The sequence below is a fragment of the Anas acuta genome, chromosome 4 (genome assembly GCF_963932015.1).
Source record: "Anas acuta chromosome 4, bAnaAcu1.1, whole genome shotgun sequence".
Lineage (NCBI taxonomy): Eukaryota > Metazoa > Chordata > Aves > Anseriformes > Anatidae > Anas > Anas acuta.
In genome coordinates, this window is record NC_088982.1 from 23,951,902 (window position 1) to 23,968,937 (window position 17,036).

The 17,036-nt window shown below is 40.4% G+C and overlaps 1 protein-coding gene across 2 annotated transcripts in view; it reads left to right on the forward strand.

Moving 5' to 3' along the window:
* The window catches only part of UBE2K (ubiquitin conjugating enzyme E2 K), a 39,197-nt gene extending 25,178 nt beyond the window's left edge, over positions 1–14,019 (forward strand). For both annotated transcript variants that reach the window (XM_068680148.1, XM_068680149.1), the window contains 3 exons: positions 6,346–6,445; positions 9,964–10,092; positions 10,280–14,019. In XM_068680148.1, coding sequence (XP_068536249.1) covers positions 6,346–6,445; positions 9,964–10,092; positions 10,280–10,354 — 304 coding nt within the window. In that variant the 3' untranslated portion in view covers positions 10,355–14,019. The remainder of the gene's footprint in view (positions 1–6,345; positions 6,446–9,963; positions 10,093–10,279) is intronic.
* Positions 14,020–17,036: the final 3,017 nt, after the last annotated feature.

Consider the following 17,036-nt stretch of genomic DNA (forward strand, 5'->3'; position numbering starts at 1 on the left):
GGTATTTGAACAAGAACTGCCTTCTGTGTATTTAAACTCTGGCACAGGGAGCACCGATATCACACCAGTTGTGCATCATTGAACTCTTCCTTTGTAATGCTGTCTTCATCTAGAAACACTGAGGGAAGAATTTCACAGAACTTGGTGGTAGCAGTGGGGTAAGGCTGCTTATGTGCTATATGCCCTTTCCAAAATGACTCTTGATGTAGTGATCCCTTAATTTTCTAATGTGTTGCTCTCGGCGATTTTTTGTGTGTGGTCATCTTTGTTCTGTGTTTTTTTTAAATCACAGCGTGGTAAGTGAAAATTGCTAGCGTGGTGTTGAAATGCTTTTCAAAGCCCCAGGTCCTGTGGGAGAAAGGACATGGTTCTGGCTACATCCATCCTTTCTTGTTTGAACAATTTCAGTGTGATAGTTATTGATATCTGAGATGTTCTGGTAGTTTTGTTCTAGAAGGTAGACGTAGTCTCAATCTCTCAAGTCAAATCTCTTAGTAACAAGCTCAGTTTCTGATGAAGTGCCTTTGACTTGTAATGGTCTTAACGGAATAATACTCTTGTTGCTGTGTTTTAAATGTAACTTGTAAATTCCAGTGTGTATCTGTGGTTTTCATTGAGGTCGGTGGGAGCTGAAGGACAGAACTTGGGCCTATGAGAATTTGGGCCTAATATTGCTTTTTTTTTTTTTTAAGAGTTAATAAAATGATATACATGACAAATACAAACACAATTTTCATGTATTTCTGTAGTTAAAACATGTTTCTCCCATACTTACCCATCCCTTGGTAATGATTTTCTGTTCTAATGAGCATGGCTGAGATATTGTTATGCATATTGGCAGAAGCTTTTGTCAGATTGTGAAGTAATGCCTTTAAATGTTTTTGTAATGAGTTTAATGAATTTCTTTCTCCACAGTATATGGTTGATGCTGAAATTCTCTGCAGCTGTGGATTTTCATGTTTAGATTTGTAAATACCTGTTGTGCCACTTTGTTTGCAAAACAACTATTGTTTGCTGGTGGAATTCAAATTGGTGTATGATTTTATAGGAAGAATATCTTTTTATGCTGATCTGATCTGACTCCTGTTATGTGGTTTCTCTTAATGTAGCCTATATTTATCTTCCGGGCTAGTGTTCTATCCCTTAATTTTACTCTTAAATAGAAAATGTATCCGATACTTTTTGTTGAAATCTGAGAGCCAAATTGTTTGAAAGCTGTTTTGCATGCATCCCTTGAGCAGTGAATATCAAACGGGCATGTTGTGGCTGTGTGCTGCTACAAAAAAACTATTGGCTGTTGTGGTTTTGACAAGCAAAATAAAAATTAATTAGAAGAGCGTGGCTATGCTGGAGCATTCAAGCTTCAGTTTTAGTTGAGATGCAAAATCGTTATTATAGAAGATAATGCAATTTTAATGCATAGGCAACAACCAGTTAGTAGTAATCATCCTGGGCATCTATACCTGCTGGGTTTTGCTCAGGTTGTTTGAGGAATGCAGCCTCTTCAGAGCTTTGAGAGGAATGTGGAGAACATTAACGCTGTTTGAGGTAACTCACTGGCATCCTGCCATCCCCCCCAGCCCTGATGTCAAAGCCCCCCCTGTCCAGTCTTGTATCTCTCCTCTTGTTAGTGACTCTACAGCAGGCTTCTGCTTAAAGGCCTGATTCACCTCCTCCCTCCATAAACCCTTGGTACAAATTCCCAGAGCTTTTTCTCTTGGATCAACAAGTTTAGTTTTACCACAAATTGAATAAATATTGCAGATTATTTAATTAAAATAAAAAAAGCAGTTTCCAGCAACCATGCTTGGTTGACAGAGCAGAACAGCAGTCAGCTGGCCGCAGCCGTTCTGCTGGGCTACCTTTCAAAGGTGAAGTACCAGAAAGGCTGTGTTCTGAGAGGGGTGTGTGGAGCATAAAGAGAAAATTACTTAGCCTTTAAAAATGATGGAAGAGGGAGAGAAACTGGCAGTGTTTTGTAATCCTCTTAGGGCTCTTTCAGCTTATCAAAAGGTAAGGGATTTCTTACCTCGGGCGTGCTGGGCACAACTGGGTTGCCGTGTTTTATAATATTAGCATTGTGTTCACCCCCAGCTAAGGCTGCTTATTTTTAATGGAAAAGTCCCAAGATTAAAGAAAAAAAAGGCAAGCATGTCCACATATGATGTATAGACATCAGATCCATCAGCTTCCTGATTCACTCAAGGTTTCCCTTAGTGGAGTACATTTCTGCACTTCACTTACAAATTTAACAAATGCCATGCCAATAGAAAGCCTGTACTGGGGAGAGGAGGTGCAGGGTAGGGGCTTTTGGTTTGAACTCCTTTCCTGTTTCTCACTCATTTTATCTATGTCAAGATAGCAACCGTGCTTAGTGGCTAAGCAGTGTTTTGGGGCAGGGTCAGGAGTTACTAAGTTTAAAAGAACCAGAAGCCAGTAGTGTTACGGGACTTGTTGCAGGGCAAATAGGATGTTGGGATGTAAAAGCTTTACCTTCAAAGCTCATGATATAAGCTGCCTTCTTTTTATATATAATTTATAAGGTTTCAAGTGAATTGCTGTACCATCCTTGAGCACTGTGCTCCAGGAAAGACAGGAACCATTGGAAAAATCCAGACCAAAGCAATAAGACTGATGGCCTAAGCAAATGTGACCTTAGCAAACTGTTTCAGCATGCTGAGTAGCGATCACAGTGAAGCACTGAAACAGATTTTCCAAGAAACTTGTGAGGCTCCAGTTAAGAACAGATTAGACAAAAATCTGTCAAAAGTAATACAAACCCGTGCCTTTAGCAAAGAGGAGAAGGGGAAAAATAATTTAAACCCAAACGTGCAGCTAGCTTGCGTTACTAAAGGGAATTGCTTGAACTTGATGATAGCATGTTGGTGCATAAATCCACACCTAGAAATGAGCTTTAAGTAGAAGAGGAGTTGGAAATCTTTTTTGTTCAGAACTATGTTCCTGCAAAATAAGCCTTTGAGGAACACTGGAAAAGGCAGATGATGGCTTTCAGTTGCAAGTTGGTCTTAAGGAAAATCCTCACAACTTTTTTTGCAGCGCATTCTTTGTAGCTTGTGGGTCAGGGATTTTGTGTGTGCCTGTGTGTTTTCTTGTTTGTTGTGTTTGTTTTTTTTTTTGTGCCACTGTCAGCCTAGATTTTACTCCAGAACTGATGATGACAATTGTTTCTGCTCTTTGCTAATGAGGAGCAGGTCCTGCTTTTCCAGTGTCTGTGAATGTAATTCTGCACAGTCATCTCTATTTGCTTTACTCTCCCCAGAGAAAGTAATGGGAAGAAAGAAGAGGACTTTTTTAAGGAAATGGGGGAATAAGAATCTATTTTTAGCTGTCCCTCCAGTTTCTTCTGGGAATCTTAATTTGTTTCTGAAAAATTAAGTCTAAACTATATAAGTACAAAGTCTTTTTTTTAAGCTTTGATCAGGAAAGGCAATGGATGTCCTCAAGGTAGAAAATGTTAAATGAGTATATGATAGCTACACTAAATATGTCAGATTTTCTTTACTGTTAATCATAAACCTTAATTTCCATTTTAAATAGGAATAACCTGCTACAGTTTCAGCTTTTTAATAACTTAAGGATATTTCTTTGGTTGTATCCAATGAAGACTGTCTTATTATGCATGAGATGAGGAAGCCATTCTGGGAACTGAGACTTGAAAAGTTGTAAACTACATTTTTAAACCTCTTTACATATGTAGCTAAACTAGTCATGTCTATAAGCTTATTTTTTAGAGTTTGAGTTGTGAGTTAGCATATAGCCATCTGTATATCCAAATGGATGAGGTATTTATTTTTATTACTCACTTTGAAATCGGAATGTCAGAACAGAAGTTCAAGTCTCAGTATGCTTTATATAAAAATCTACAAACATAACAGATGAGCGAGGACTGGAAGGGCCTACCAGGCTTGAAAACTGCTGGAGCCACCACAGGACTCATTCTAGCTGTTCATGGCACTTTTTGTCCTTGGTAATGCTCCTGCCCCCGATCTATCGTTTCTAGTCCTAAAAGGTACAGTGCAGATAGAAGTAAATTGCTTGTAAAGTGCTGCTGAAACCCCTTGCTTGAGACTTACGCCAGTTTTACTAATGATACTATTTCCAGACACCTCTGAAGTAGGAATTGTGTAAAGGAAAGTCCAGAACAGCTTTAATTTGGTGAAAGTAATTACAGCATCAGTTACAGTTGAGAGATACTTTATGTTAAGTCTTTCCTGAGAATGACACTGAGCAGCATAATGAAATAACTGGGCAAAAAACAACTTTGGGCTGTGGTAGTTTCTGAAATTCCATGCATAAAAATAAAAATTATGTCTCTTTGAGCTTTGGCCTGAAAGACTAGTGGCCTGTGACACCTAGGTGCCAGACTAGTTAAACACATTGCATTCAGATTTGGTTAATGTTAGCAGATACGTATTGCTGGCACAACTCATAGAAGTGAGTTAAGCAGATGAATTTCAAAATGGTATCGGTCATCAGAGATGACAGCACAGGAAATTTTAAGAGCAAAATAGCACAGGTGCATGTGAAGCAAAAATATTTTAATATTCTGTCACCCTGTTTTTGTGCGTGTGAGATTTGGGTATAGAAGAACAAGCTTTGTACTCTTGAGTTTCCTGAGTTAGCTAGGTTCTCATCGTGCAACTGAGGCTGTTTCAATAACTAGGTGTTCTTTATCTGATTAAACATCTTACTAGTTAATCCCAAGCTTTCTTTGTAATTTAAAGCATTCTTTGGCTTGGGGGAAGCATTCAGCTTGGAAGTTGAAATACTTATTCTTAAATTGACTGGAAGAGTTTGAAATCCTGGGGAAAAAATGCTTAGTTACCTAAAGAATAGGTTTGGAGGGTTTGTGATGGTTTTGTGATTTGTCAGAGTACAGATCTTAAAGCATGATGTTTTTTTTTTCCGAGGAGTTAAGTCTACAAAGTTAAGCTTGAGGGACTTGAAGCTGATGTTGCGGTTGAATTAAGACAATATGTGCTAATTAAAATCTCTATCACTTGGGATGTTTCTCACTTGCATTTTGATGTGGAACATTGCACTGTGAAAGCTCAGTGTGATTGTCAAGCGTTGGTATTTCTTTTTTTTTTTTTTTAAAAAAAAAAAAAAAAGCTAAGTTTCTAGGAAAAACATTGAAGAATTAGAAATGGTTAGGGAAGAATGCCTTATTTGACTGTGAGTGACATATCAGGGAAGCTGTGCATACATGTGCCTAGGGATATAATCAGGCGTCACAAACTTACTTCTCACATCTTACCAGCATCTGTTCATCAATATGCTGTGCCAGAGTACCTCGATACAGTGCTTATGTACTGGAAAACATTCGAGCTTCTGGAACCTGACACTGGAAATAGACTTGCAAACTGTTTATTTTTGTATCTGGACCATCAAGTGAAGCTCCACCCGCTCCATCAAACTCACTGCATTTACTTTCAGCCTTCTTGGGGGAAAAAAAAAAAGCAATTTTCTGTAGATTGATACTTCTGTTGATCCTGCCTGTGTTTCACAACTTTCGTTTAGCATTTCATGTGCCGTAACTACCTTGATCAAATGTAAGACACCACATTTTCCCACTTACCCTTCTACTAGTTCTTAAGCAGGGTAAATAGTTTTCTGTGTTAGTTTGAACATCCGTCCCTGCTGGCACCACAACAGTTGAGTCTACCTGGCTGCTCAGCTCAGTGGGGTCCTTATTTGATTGCCAGTATGTGCCAGCTGACATGGTAGATGACAGAGATGGTATTCATTATCTTTATATTATTTTGTATTAGTAACTTACTACGTAAATCATTGAACTGTATTGGGAAAAATGTCATATTTAAAATGGTACAGTGCAAAAGATACCAAATGTGTAAAATTCCTCATCTGTTACGAGAATTTAAAATATAGGTCACTGTTTCTGTATATGCTATTTTGCTCTCAAGAGTGCCAGCAGAGGGAGCACACATGGGCTGCCGGTTCTGTACCTAGAGTTTATAAGCAAGGTACTTTTACTGGAAGTAAGGAAGGACAACGCAAACTTCAGGCTAATTTATTTTTTTTTTTGTGCAAATGAAATTAATTTTAAGTGTATAAGGTCAATTGTGTAGGTCAAGGACCGTTCTCCAAACGCTTCAGAAAGCATTGGTAATGACAAAATCCACATTTAAAACTTCAGTATGTATTGAATGGTGCTCTAGTTCCTCTGAGCTGCAGCAGTTTGAAATTGTGACATTTAGCTTTAAAAACTCTCTATATTTTTATATCTTCTGTTATAGGATTGTAACAGCACAGATGACTAAAGACATGGGATTTGGTAAAGTCATTTTCAAATTTTAATTTTAGGGCAGCAGCAATGACTCTAAGAACAGTGTTGTTATCACTGCAAGCGTTGTTGGCAGCTGCAGAACCAGATGATCCACAAGACGCAGTAGTGGCAAACCAGGTAAGGTGCTCAGCTGACTATGAACTTCTAACACATTTGTAACCTTCCTTAACTCAGATCAAGTCCCAAGCCTTGGGAGAGAGAAAGGTTTTAAATAATCTATTGGAAAATTGCTTTACAGTAAGCACGAGTTACTACAGTGTCTTTATGATCTTTACTCTCTAGGTTCCAAAGTAGCAGTTACTTTTACAGTGTCAAGAGATTTAGTGTCAGTTTTTTTCCTTATTTAGTTTGACATGAATGTCAGGAGATAACATAGTAAAACAAATTCCAGTATAACTTGCCTTTTAAAATCTTTTACTATTAAAAACGCTTTAACTATTAAAATGTGTTAAAGACAAGTTTTAACTTGGTGTTCATTGCATTTGGTTTGGCTTGTAGCTCCTCTCCTAGATTATTATGAATATTGTAGAGCACTGTATTTGATAATGTCAAAATTTTGAGTAATTACTTGTAGCATTCAGACCTGAGATGCATTTTATCTGAATGATACATCCTTTGTATTTAACCTTTGCAAGTACTTGGGGTAACTCTTTTAGTCACTAGTTAAATAGGTATCAGTAGAATTCTAATGCAATCAGCAAGGTTTGTTATTCTTGAGACAGTAGCAAGAATTTATAAAAAATAGTGTTAATTGGGTCTTGTTCCACACCAATTCTACTTAAAATGTTGATTAAAGATAGGAATGATCATTCCATGACTTAATAGTTTGACAATTTTCAGCAAAATCTCAAGTATGTATGTGTTGTTTGCCCTTTTTTTCTCAGGGGAGAAGGGAGAGTGAGGGCTTGGCTTTGCAATTGACTGATAATAAGGGTACATTTCAGTAACAAGAAACCCAGTCAAGGAAAAAGTTCTTCCATCATCGATCTTATCTCTATCTCCTCGAAGTCAGCACACTCTGGAAAAGAGAGACTTTTTAGGGAAAAGGAGCACACACTTCTGTGTAGGATGATAGTTCATCAAACCTGTCAGGTTTTAGAGGGAAACACGAAGATGAGAGGTAGCCCAGTATGTCACAGGGTGGAACAGCTGGTTTAAAGCTACTCAAATGTGTATATTCAGGTGTAAGTGTAGAACATCTGCATCTGTTGGACTGAACCCCTGTAGGCAGGGGGAAATCCTTGCAAAGGCCAGCAAAGCCACCAGGCGTCCTATGCAGATGATGCCCCTGCACAGGTTTTTCTTGCCAGATGTTTGTCCTTGCTGTCACATCCTCTTTTCAGGTAAACAAAAATCAGTTTTTCATTTTTCACAAAGAAGAAAAATGGAGTTTCCCATTCTGGCTGCTGCTACTAGAATTTTCTGTGGGAATCCTAACAGTCCCATAGAAACATTTCAGCTGGAAATTGTTTTCTCTCAGACAAAAGACTTCAGGAATCTTCCTGGACTCTGAAGAGCAATTTTCCAGGCTGCCTTTTAGGTGCCTGTAGGGACGTGTGCAGTGGGACTGTGGCACGGCTGGTGTGGGGAGGATTCAGTTCTCCTGGTCCCTGCAAATATCTGCATGAAAGCTGCGTTAGCAGATTGGCCTTCAGTTATGTGCTTGTGTACGTCAGTAGAAAGTGATTATAGTCCCTGTGAGAGATGTGATGGTAAGCATCCAGATCCTCCATGTGGGGTGGATGGTTTCTCTTGTGTCCCCTCTCCCATATCTCAAAAAATAAAATAAAATAAAATAAAAAACTTTTTTCAAAACCCCAAATTTACAAGGAATTATTTCTCCTCCATGCTTTTACTTAGTGAATTTACTGAACTATTTGTTAGACTGCTACACTGTCCAGGTAAATGGTAGTGTCCTAGAAGAGCTAAGCTAAATCTCCAGGAGAGCACAGTGGTGTTCTGCTTAAATACAGGTGTTTTTGTTTTAAGTACAGCAACATAATTGACTGTGATTCCTGATATAGAGACAACAGTAAAGGTGCCTGTAGGCTTCTCAGTTCAGGAGAAGTTGGATTATTTACAGATAACTAAAGCAGTTTTATTTATAGAACAGTGAAAGCTAGTTCTGAATAAAGTGTGGTTATGCAAACACAACTTCAGTGCTTTGCGCTTCATCTGGTTGTTTATTAGGCTTGTGGTGTGTTCAAATATATTAAAAACAGAACAACAAGAAAAAAATCATAATAACTTGGGGGGAAGATACGTTAAGAGCAGAAAAATACAGTACCCCAGGAGGCTACTGATGCTACACTTACTGCTTCCTTGTTTCTTCAGTTGTAATAAGAAATTTATGTCAGATTACTGTGTGTGTATAATAACACTGAGTTATTCCCAACAGTAGATTCTCTCATGTTTGTTTTAATGCCATTAATAACTGGGTAGTAGCTACACAGATTACTTAATGTAGGGCAGAATTAGTGTGAGGTGTACAGAGCACACAGTGCAGTGGGGTTGGGGTGTGTGCTGTTGGAAATAAAATGGAATGTGAGCAGTGTTCTCTTGAAATGTGTTTTACAGATGTAATGATCATTTACATGCACTGGTAAAATACATAGAATGATAATAAGTTGTATTTCTATCCTTAAAATGTGTCTAAATAGTTTAATAGTGTATTTCCCAGTATTGTCTTATTATTTAGTGCTAAAAGTAATTGCATGACTAAGGATGGGAAAATATTTTTTCAACTGTAATGATAAAGGGGGAAGAAGTTGTCTTTTAATAAAACAATATGTGGTTATCTTGATTTTAAAAAAATCTATTTTATAGATGAAAGTTGCTAAAATAGGAAACTCCTCCTGCTTTGTTGTGTACCACTTATGACAGCTGACCCACTTTCTTGTCTTTGAGTTCCTGGCACTGGCTGAAAACTCTGCTCTGGTCCGCTCTGTTGTTTACCAGAAAACTTGTTAGTGGCAAAATGGGTGCAAAATAATATTTACGTGCCCTGTGTGGTTTTTATTTTCTGATAATCGGTAGCTTGCATAGAGTTGTGATGTCCTGTTTTCTCACACATGTTCACCTGTTTTTTTCAGCCCTTTTTTGGTCACACATAGTACCCTTATATATCCTTATTTTTCAGAGGAAGCCCAGCAGTAACATGCCAACCCTCCCCAAAAAACTGCAGAACTACTTGCAGTGTGCAAAACCAGGAATATTTCCTAGTGATTAGAGAAACATGTTGGTGTGCAGTGCATATATTCAGCAGATGTCAACACAGGGGCAGCTTGTGCTTTGCTGCAGTGAATGTAAAATCTCAGTGGCTGTGCTAAACACAGCCACTTAGCTCCCGATCGATGCAGCTGAGAGCAGTAACCGATTGTACTCATAAAATACCTGTAGTGCATAACTTAATCTAAAGGCAAACACATGAAATTAAATGCTTGCACAGGCTTTCTCTACAAGAAATCCTCGCCTCCAAGTTTCATTTCAAAAATACGGGGGTGATCCGTGTGAAACAGTGTTGAAGGTGTTACAGAAAGAATTACGGGGAGGAATCTGCCGCATCATCGTACTGTTTGCTTGGACTGCTGAGCTGACTTAACTTTCCCATTCTCCCCTCTCTCTCTTTTGTGTAGTACAAACAAAATCCAGAAATGTTTAAACAGACAGCTCGACTTTGGGCACATGTGTATGCTGGAGCACCAGTTTCTAGTCCAGAATACACCAGAAAAATAGAAAACCTTTGTGCTATGGGCTTTGATAGGGTAAGTATCTATAACTTAAATGTTCTTCCACCTCCACCTTTTTTGAAATAATCTTCTTATAAATGATCAGTTATTTCTTGACAAGTGGCAAACATGTTCTGATCAATCTGCAAACTTCTCATTCTGTTTCTCAGCTTCAGGCTCACACATTTTAAATACTGTTTTGCTTTTTGTTTTCTCATTGCAGAATGCAGTAATAGTGGCCTTGTCTTCAAAATCATGGGATGTAGAGACTGCAACAGAATTACTCCTGAGTAACTGAGCCATGTAGAGAGAGCTGCTTCGGTAGTCCAGCTTGCCCCTTCTGGAGGAGCATCACCATCTGTTATTTTTAGGATTCTATATAGATTCTCTTTTAAAACTGGCACTCTTGCCTGATGATGCTATCTAGGCACTATTGGAGACTGAAAAACCGCTCTGTAAATAAAGCTAATTAAACGTCTGTGTAAATTTAAAAAGGGGAAATACTTTAATTTTTTTCTTACTAAATATTGTAAAAATTCTTTGAGCTCAGCTAAAATAATGGGGGAAAAACATGCCTACTTTAGTGTTTAGCAGTGTGACGAAGACTAGCAGGAACTTGCTTCAGGATTTTGATTTAGTAATTCAGAAAGCAACATTTTTGAGTGTTAGTCATCAAAATTGTTGGTGCCACTCATCACAGCTATCTTACTGTTTTTAACATGGATCCTATGTGCCTGTGGATTGACCTATATTTGCATGCTTGTACTTAATAGACGTATTAGGTAGGGTCGCTGAAGAGAGCACCATTTAAATACTCGAGTGTTCTTGTACCTATTTTCCTGAAAGACTTAAAAGATTTACCCAAAGTTCCAAATGGTGACCTATTCAGAACCTTTTTCTTCCTAGCTTATAAAATGGGAAACCTCAGTGTCCTCTCCCTGACATCATACAGCTAAAAACCCTCGCTGGATTATTTCTCATTATCTGTTGGAATTGTGTGCCATTTACAGTAGCCTAGGCTCCCTTCTAAAGAATATATTTTGAATTATCAGTGATGATTTTCATCCATCGTATTTTCTACACATCTCATAAGGGTTTATTATGCCTCGATATAGCACAAAAAGATGGAGCTGGTTTTCTTTACTTTTCTTGTCTTAAATGGATGTAAAATGTTCAGTATATCCTGGATAATATGATTTCACTGGATTTGAAGGAGGAAAACGCTAATTCTCTAGCATACTGAGAATTATTTTTTTCTTTTGAGTACTTGATATGATGCAATCAGCTGTTTTTGCAGCAGTTTTCTAGCTTTATTTTGGGCTTCGATTTAAGGATTGCTTACCAGGTACTTTAAAATTCATCCTTGCTTGCATTTTTCTCTAGTTGACACATGGAGGCTGTGTTGGTGTTTTTTCTGTACATACTTCAAATGCACATAGAAGTAGAAGTGTGTTCTCAATTTAGCTTTCTTTTGGATTGATGTTTCTGATAAACGAGAACTGAACTCTTATCTTGGCTTGTACATACAGTCAGTCGTTTTATTCGTATTAAAATGACATTTCATCCTGAGTGCAAAAGCTTGAAAATTATTAGTTTTGCAACTTCAAACACTAGTACATCTATTTAAAGAGAGCGGTAATGCCTTTATGAATATGATGCTAACTCTTGAGAATATATCTGACAAGTAAGTTCAGAGAAATCCTGAGAATAGAGCGGGGATCGTTGATCATAAAGTACTGTACAAGTCATCTTTTCCGTCACTGTTTCTTCTCCTGAACAGTAGGATTCATGGGGCCGGGGTGGGGAAATACATGTCTGTTTGGGATTTTTCTTGAACTATGAAGTACAAGTTGCAGTAGTTTCACACTTCGTAGACAGTCTGTTTATAAATTGTGCGAGAGGAAATCAGAAACATTGTTGTATGTGTTAAATTACTGGAGCATAGTCATAGTAGAACAGAACCAGAAAATAGAGCTGTAGAGACCTAACTAGCTCAGGGATGTTCCCTGGGCTTTCTGTCTGACGTGTCCAAGCTTAAAATATTTCAGGGCACAGACAGTAAATACTTGTAACTCATATCAGTGCAATACTAAGTGCATCTGCTTAGTCTTTACAGCTTTTTAAGGTGTAGTCAGTGATTTTTTTTTTTCTTGAGTTAGTGTAAATCATTCTCGAAGATGCCAAAGGAAATTGTTTTGTCTTTCCTTATATTTATTTATATTTTTTTTTACAAAAAAAAACCCTGCTACTGTTCAGCTGGTTTGCTAGGTGAAAACCAGGGGCGGTAGGAAACTGGCAGATGCCACTTGTGTTAACCTCACCTCGCTGTCTTTTGTTGTACAGGCTAAGAACTTCTTGGTTACATCAACACCTTTTTTTTTTTTTTATACCCTGGTGGTAATTATAAATTGCTGACTACTTTCCCTCGTTCTTCGCTGCTATTTATCAAGAGAAGGAACTTGGAAATCATTGTCAGGGGATGTAAATCTTCTCAGTTACGGGCTGCTGAATGTGTCTTGACAAGACCGGTCTCCTCAGAACACCGCTGGGAGCACGTGCCCAGCCATAACCCGAGCAGGTTTCCCAAACTGTGGCTGAGGGGGTGAAGGGAGATGGGGAGAACAGAGGAGAAGGTGAGGTGGTCAGGGCCGCCACTGCAACAATGTTTGTTGTGTTTTATTTCTCATGAAGTTACCTCATTTTCGTCTACAGAAAAATGCTCGCCTTCCCCTGTCCCCTGGTGTATAGGCGCTGGACACTGCTTTTTGCCCTCCATCCGCGTGCTTTATAGCAAAGATACCTTGGTGCTAGCACAGATGCTGGCAGAGGGAAGCTTCTCAAGACCTGAGCTGGGAAGGAAAGATGGCCCAGCATTTGGGGAGACATCTGCGGTCTGAAACTCCTATGAGTGGTGACGTGAGTCCTTTATAAGGAGTGTTCTTGTATTCCTGGCAATTATCAGAGTTGAGTTTAGGGGTAATGTTATACCATGTTAGTCAAACTGCAGCTGGGGCTGAGCCCTAGAAGTTTACTGTTAGTGTTCAGTTCATCATTCTGAGTTTGCACGTGTGAAATCCTCGTTCTGTTTCGTGTGAGCATCTCTGTTCAGGGCCCCGTGCGTTCGCAGGCTGCGGCATGTGCACTGCTTACTTAAAACAGGAAGGTGACACACGGGGACAGTTGAGTTGCTTTCTAAGCACAAATAAACCCTGCGTTGTCTTCCGCCGTTGTTTAAGAAAACAGCTCGGAGCAGGGCTTTTGAAATCCAGATGGCCCAGTTGTGAGCAAGGTGTTGGTACTGGAGCTCGCTGCTTGCCAGAGCATCAGGCTTTGCTGCCCAACGCTGCGATGTGCATCTGGCCAAGTGGTTTCTCTCTCATTTTGTTGGTGGGGAACAAGCAACTCCTGTCACATCCAGTTCCTCAGACTCGAGTATGTTTTTGCTTAGAGGTAAAGAAGTGTCTTTGTGTTGCCAAAAGCCTCAATTTTCCTCTGAGTGCCAAAAGTCCTCCCTGTATCTCACCCCCACTTGCTGAACTCGCAGCTTTCTTCTGTGAACAAGCTGTGTCCTCGGTGCGACGGACTGGTACAGCTCAGAGACAAAATCTTACCACATATCCTTCCAGCAAGACGTGGCACTCAGTGCTGCTCGTTCTGCTCGTTCTGCCTCGCCCAAGCTTCCCATCGAAAGGACAAAGCTTGCCACAGCTTTCAAGTTAATAGCGGCAGCTTTTCATGCGAGTGAGCGGCTTTCTACCACGGCTCACTTCAGCTGCCAGAGCACATGGGGCCTTGACTCTAACTGGTTCAAGAGCATTTGTTTGAGGAATTAGGTACCAGTGGTGTAGGAATATGTCCCTTTTTTTTTTTTTTTTTTAATTACCATTGTATTTAACTCTTCCAAGTAAATTAGCATTGGAACACTGGCATAAGGAATATAGGCTTTTTTTGTGTGTGTGTGTGTGTGTGAAAAGAGGAATTAAATAGCCAGAAAGAAGCTTACCTTGTAATGCCAAATCTGCGTTAGATGGTGTGGGTAACAAACATTTAAACTATGCAAATCCGGGCTTAGCAGCTGTGAATCAGACCAGGCACTTCAGAGCATATGGATTGCTTGTTTGATGGGGGAAGAGGGAAGGGGAGGGGGAAAAGCAAACCTGAACAGAGTTTCAAGCAAGAGTTCTTGTTTACTGCATCGGTCATACGCTGTTACTGTGAAATGTTCCATTTTCAGAGCAAGGGGAAGCTGAGCTGTGTGCATGGCCCTTGCTTCCTTCCTAAATACCAACAAAAGCAAGCTTAGACTTGGAGGCTTGCCCAAAGGGGAAAATGATAAATAATTGAGCAGTGAAGGTTAGCTTTGTTTAACGTCTGCTTATGAGCAGGCACAAGAAGATGAGAGGTCCCCTCCTGCTCTGTTTTGTTGGCCGTGGAAGCTGATCAGGAGTGTCTTGATGAGCGTAGCTCTGGCTTGTGATCCAGCGATTTGCTTTGTAGGACTTGATGAGCACTTGTCTAAGAAATAGCTCGCGAGAACGCGTTTCATCACGCCATCTATTGCACCACTCATCGAGTGCCTAGGGCTCTTTCTGAGAAGACCACATAGGTGGTTTCACTGCTACTGTCCTCATTTCCCCGGAGCAGCGTTCTCCCATGGCCAGGTAAAGGGGCAGTTGCTTCTTTCCTCTTGTGAGTCCAATCTCCTCCAACACCATCAGTAACAAAACGTAGCTTGCTCTTCCTGCCGGTGCTGTTAGCGTCATCGGCCGATTCATCCTTAGCCTCACAAGGCCAGCTGCCCTTACCCCATTTTGCTCCTTGCTCGGTTATCCCAGCTGCAGCGCTCTGTAGTCAGCGGCTCGAGTTTTCAGCTTTGTTCTCATTCGACAAACTCTTGCAAGTCATTTGCACTGTACTGTGACGTGATGTTCCTTCTCTGCTGTTACCTGCTTTGTAGGCATCCAAATAGCTAGCCGATTGCTTACGGTGCTGAGCCATTCATTGAAAATGTAAGTTGAGAGACTCAACAGCTGAGGAAATGTACTGTGAAAATGCTGTACTTGTCCATTTCTGGTTTCCGACAACTGCTGGTGCTCTGTTGTTGCGTCTGAAGGAGGCTGCCATCATAAGAACGCTGATGTCAACTGTTGAAGAACCCTGCTTTACACTTTCCTTTTCCATCCAAGATTCTGACTTTTCTTAAAAAATATATATATAAAAAATAAATAAAAACAAAAAAATTACAGAAATATATATATATTGCAGGAGGTTGGTTCCTGAGCATCAGGCTTCCTGTAAAGGATGAGTGGGTGGGCTGGAATGCAGCATCAGTGTTTTTTGTCTTGAAAATAAAAACTACACAAACACTTTTGTACACAGATGATTTTTTAAATAAACACACATTTTAAAAGATGTTGATTTTCACTGGGAATGCTTAACAATAAATGCATGTTTCCCTGAAAGCAGTTTTCCTTTTATTTCTGGGAATTTGAGTTGTTCTGCTGTTACATGGTATACTGTTTCCATGTCAATAATGAGAGAGGAAGGATGAGAGTTGTCCTAATGCACATAGAAAACCTTGAGGAAGAAATTGTGTAAATATAATACATGTGATGGAAGAGTGTGGTGTTTCACCTAAGACAGTAGGAAATGTATTTACATAAAGAAATATATGCATACATGCACAGTGTCTCCTTTAAAAAAAAGTCTAAGGCTGTGTCTGAAGAAACAAAAAATGTTGTTTTGGTTTCACTACTACTCATGCTCATCTTGCCTTTGTACTTTCTATAAACTCCAGCTGCTTCCTATGGGGGAGGTGACAGCCTCCTGCCTGCTGGGGCAGCTGTAGGAGGATGGGGGAGATGGGGCAGTGCTGTGGCACCAGTACCTGCCACCACCATTTTGGCGTGTTTTGGGCAGTGCTTGCAGCAAAGAGCAAGGCCCTGTGGAAGATGTTCTCTCTGTACCAAGGGCTTGGAGCAGTGAGCAGGGTGGGAGGCTTCTTGTCACACGGGTTTTGTAGCTGCTTCATCTCTGCAGGCCGGTGTTTGGCCCTGGGCAGGTTTTGCAGGCTCCACGGGAGGCGGTACTGAACTTGGTGTCACTGCAGTGATGGTGTGAGAATTAGAGGAGGGTCTCTTATTTGCTGTTGTCACAAGCTACTTCCCTAGTCCCTCATTCTTGTAGTTAGTGACTGCTGTGCAACGAGTAACTGAGCTGCTGTATACAGAAACCCTTGTGAAGTTGTCCTACAGCCGTGTAATTTCTTCCAGCAGCCCAAAGCTGGAAGCACGTTTACAGCTGAACTGGATGAACAGTATCTCGCTGCCTCCTGTGTTTAGTTTTGTATTTCAGTAGCTGTAACGCTGACAACTTTTAGCTCTCGGCCAGGTAACTTTGATAATGCCTATGCAGCAAATTCAGGATTTAAAATTGTTTTAAGGTCAAGTCTGGGGCGGGAGCTGGAGCACCCATGTCTGGTATAATGTCAAATAAATTGCGTTGCTTCACTTAGTGGCTGCTTTGTGTTGAAATACATAAAGTTTGTAGGTGGTTTGTCCCAGCCCAGGGGGGGAATTAAGGGTAATCAGCTGGCATTGTGAGGAAAAAATGAGCTTGGTGTTACTGGGTGGGGAAAAGTGGCTAAAAACAGGACCATTTTCTTACAGAGGGGCAGGAGAAGGGGAATGGGATAGTGGGCACCTTGTTTTCCCTGCCCAGCTCCCTGCCTGGCTCCCCAGATGATGATGCTCACTGCAGGCAGCTTAAGAGAGAAGCTGTTGCTGAAAATACAAGGCTGTGAGTAGTCAACTCCTGCCCATCCTGTTGGAGAGGTTTGGGAGGCTCCTGCAGCTGTGCCGTGTCACCCGGCTGCGGGGGCTGCCCCTACGTGGCTCAGGGCAAAGCAGCTGCCCACGGCTGTGCTGCAGGAGCAGGTGTGGGGCTGGCTGCATGGCACTGCACCAGTTGGAGCCCCTAAA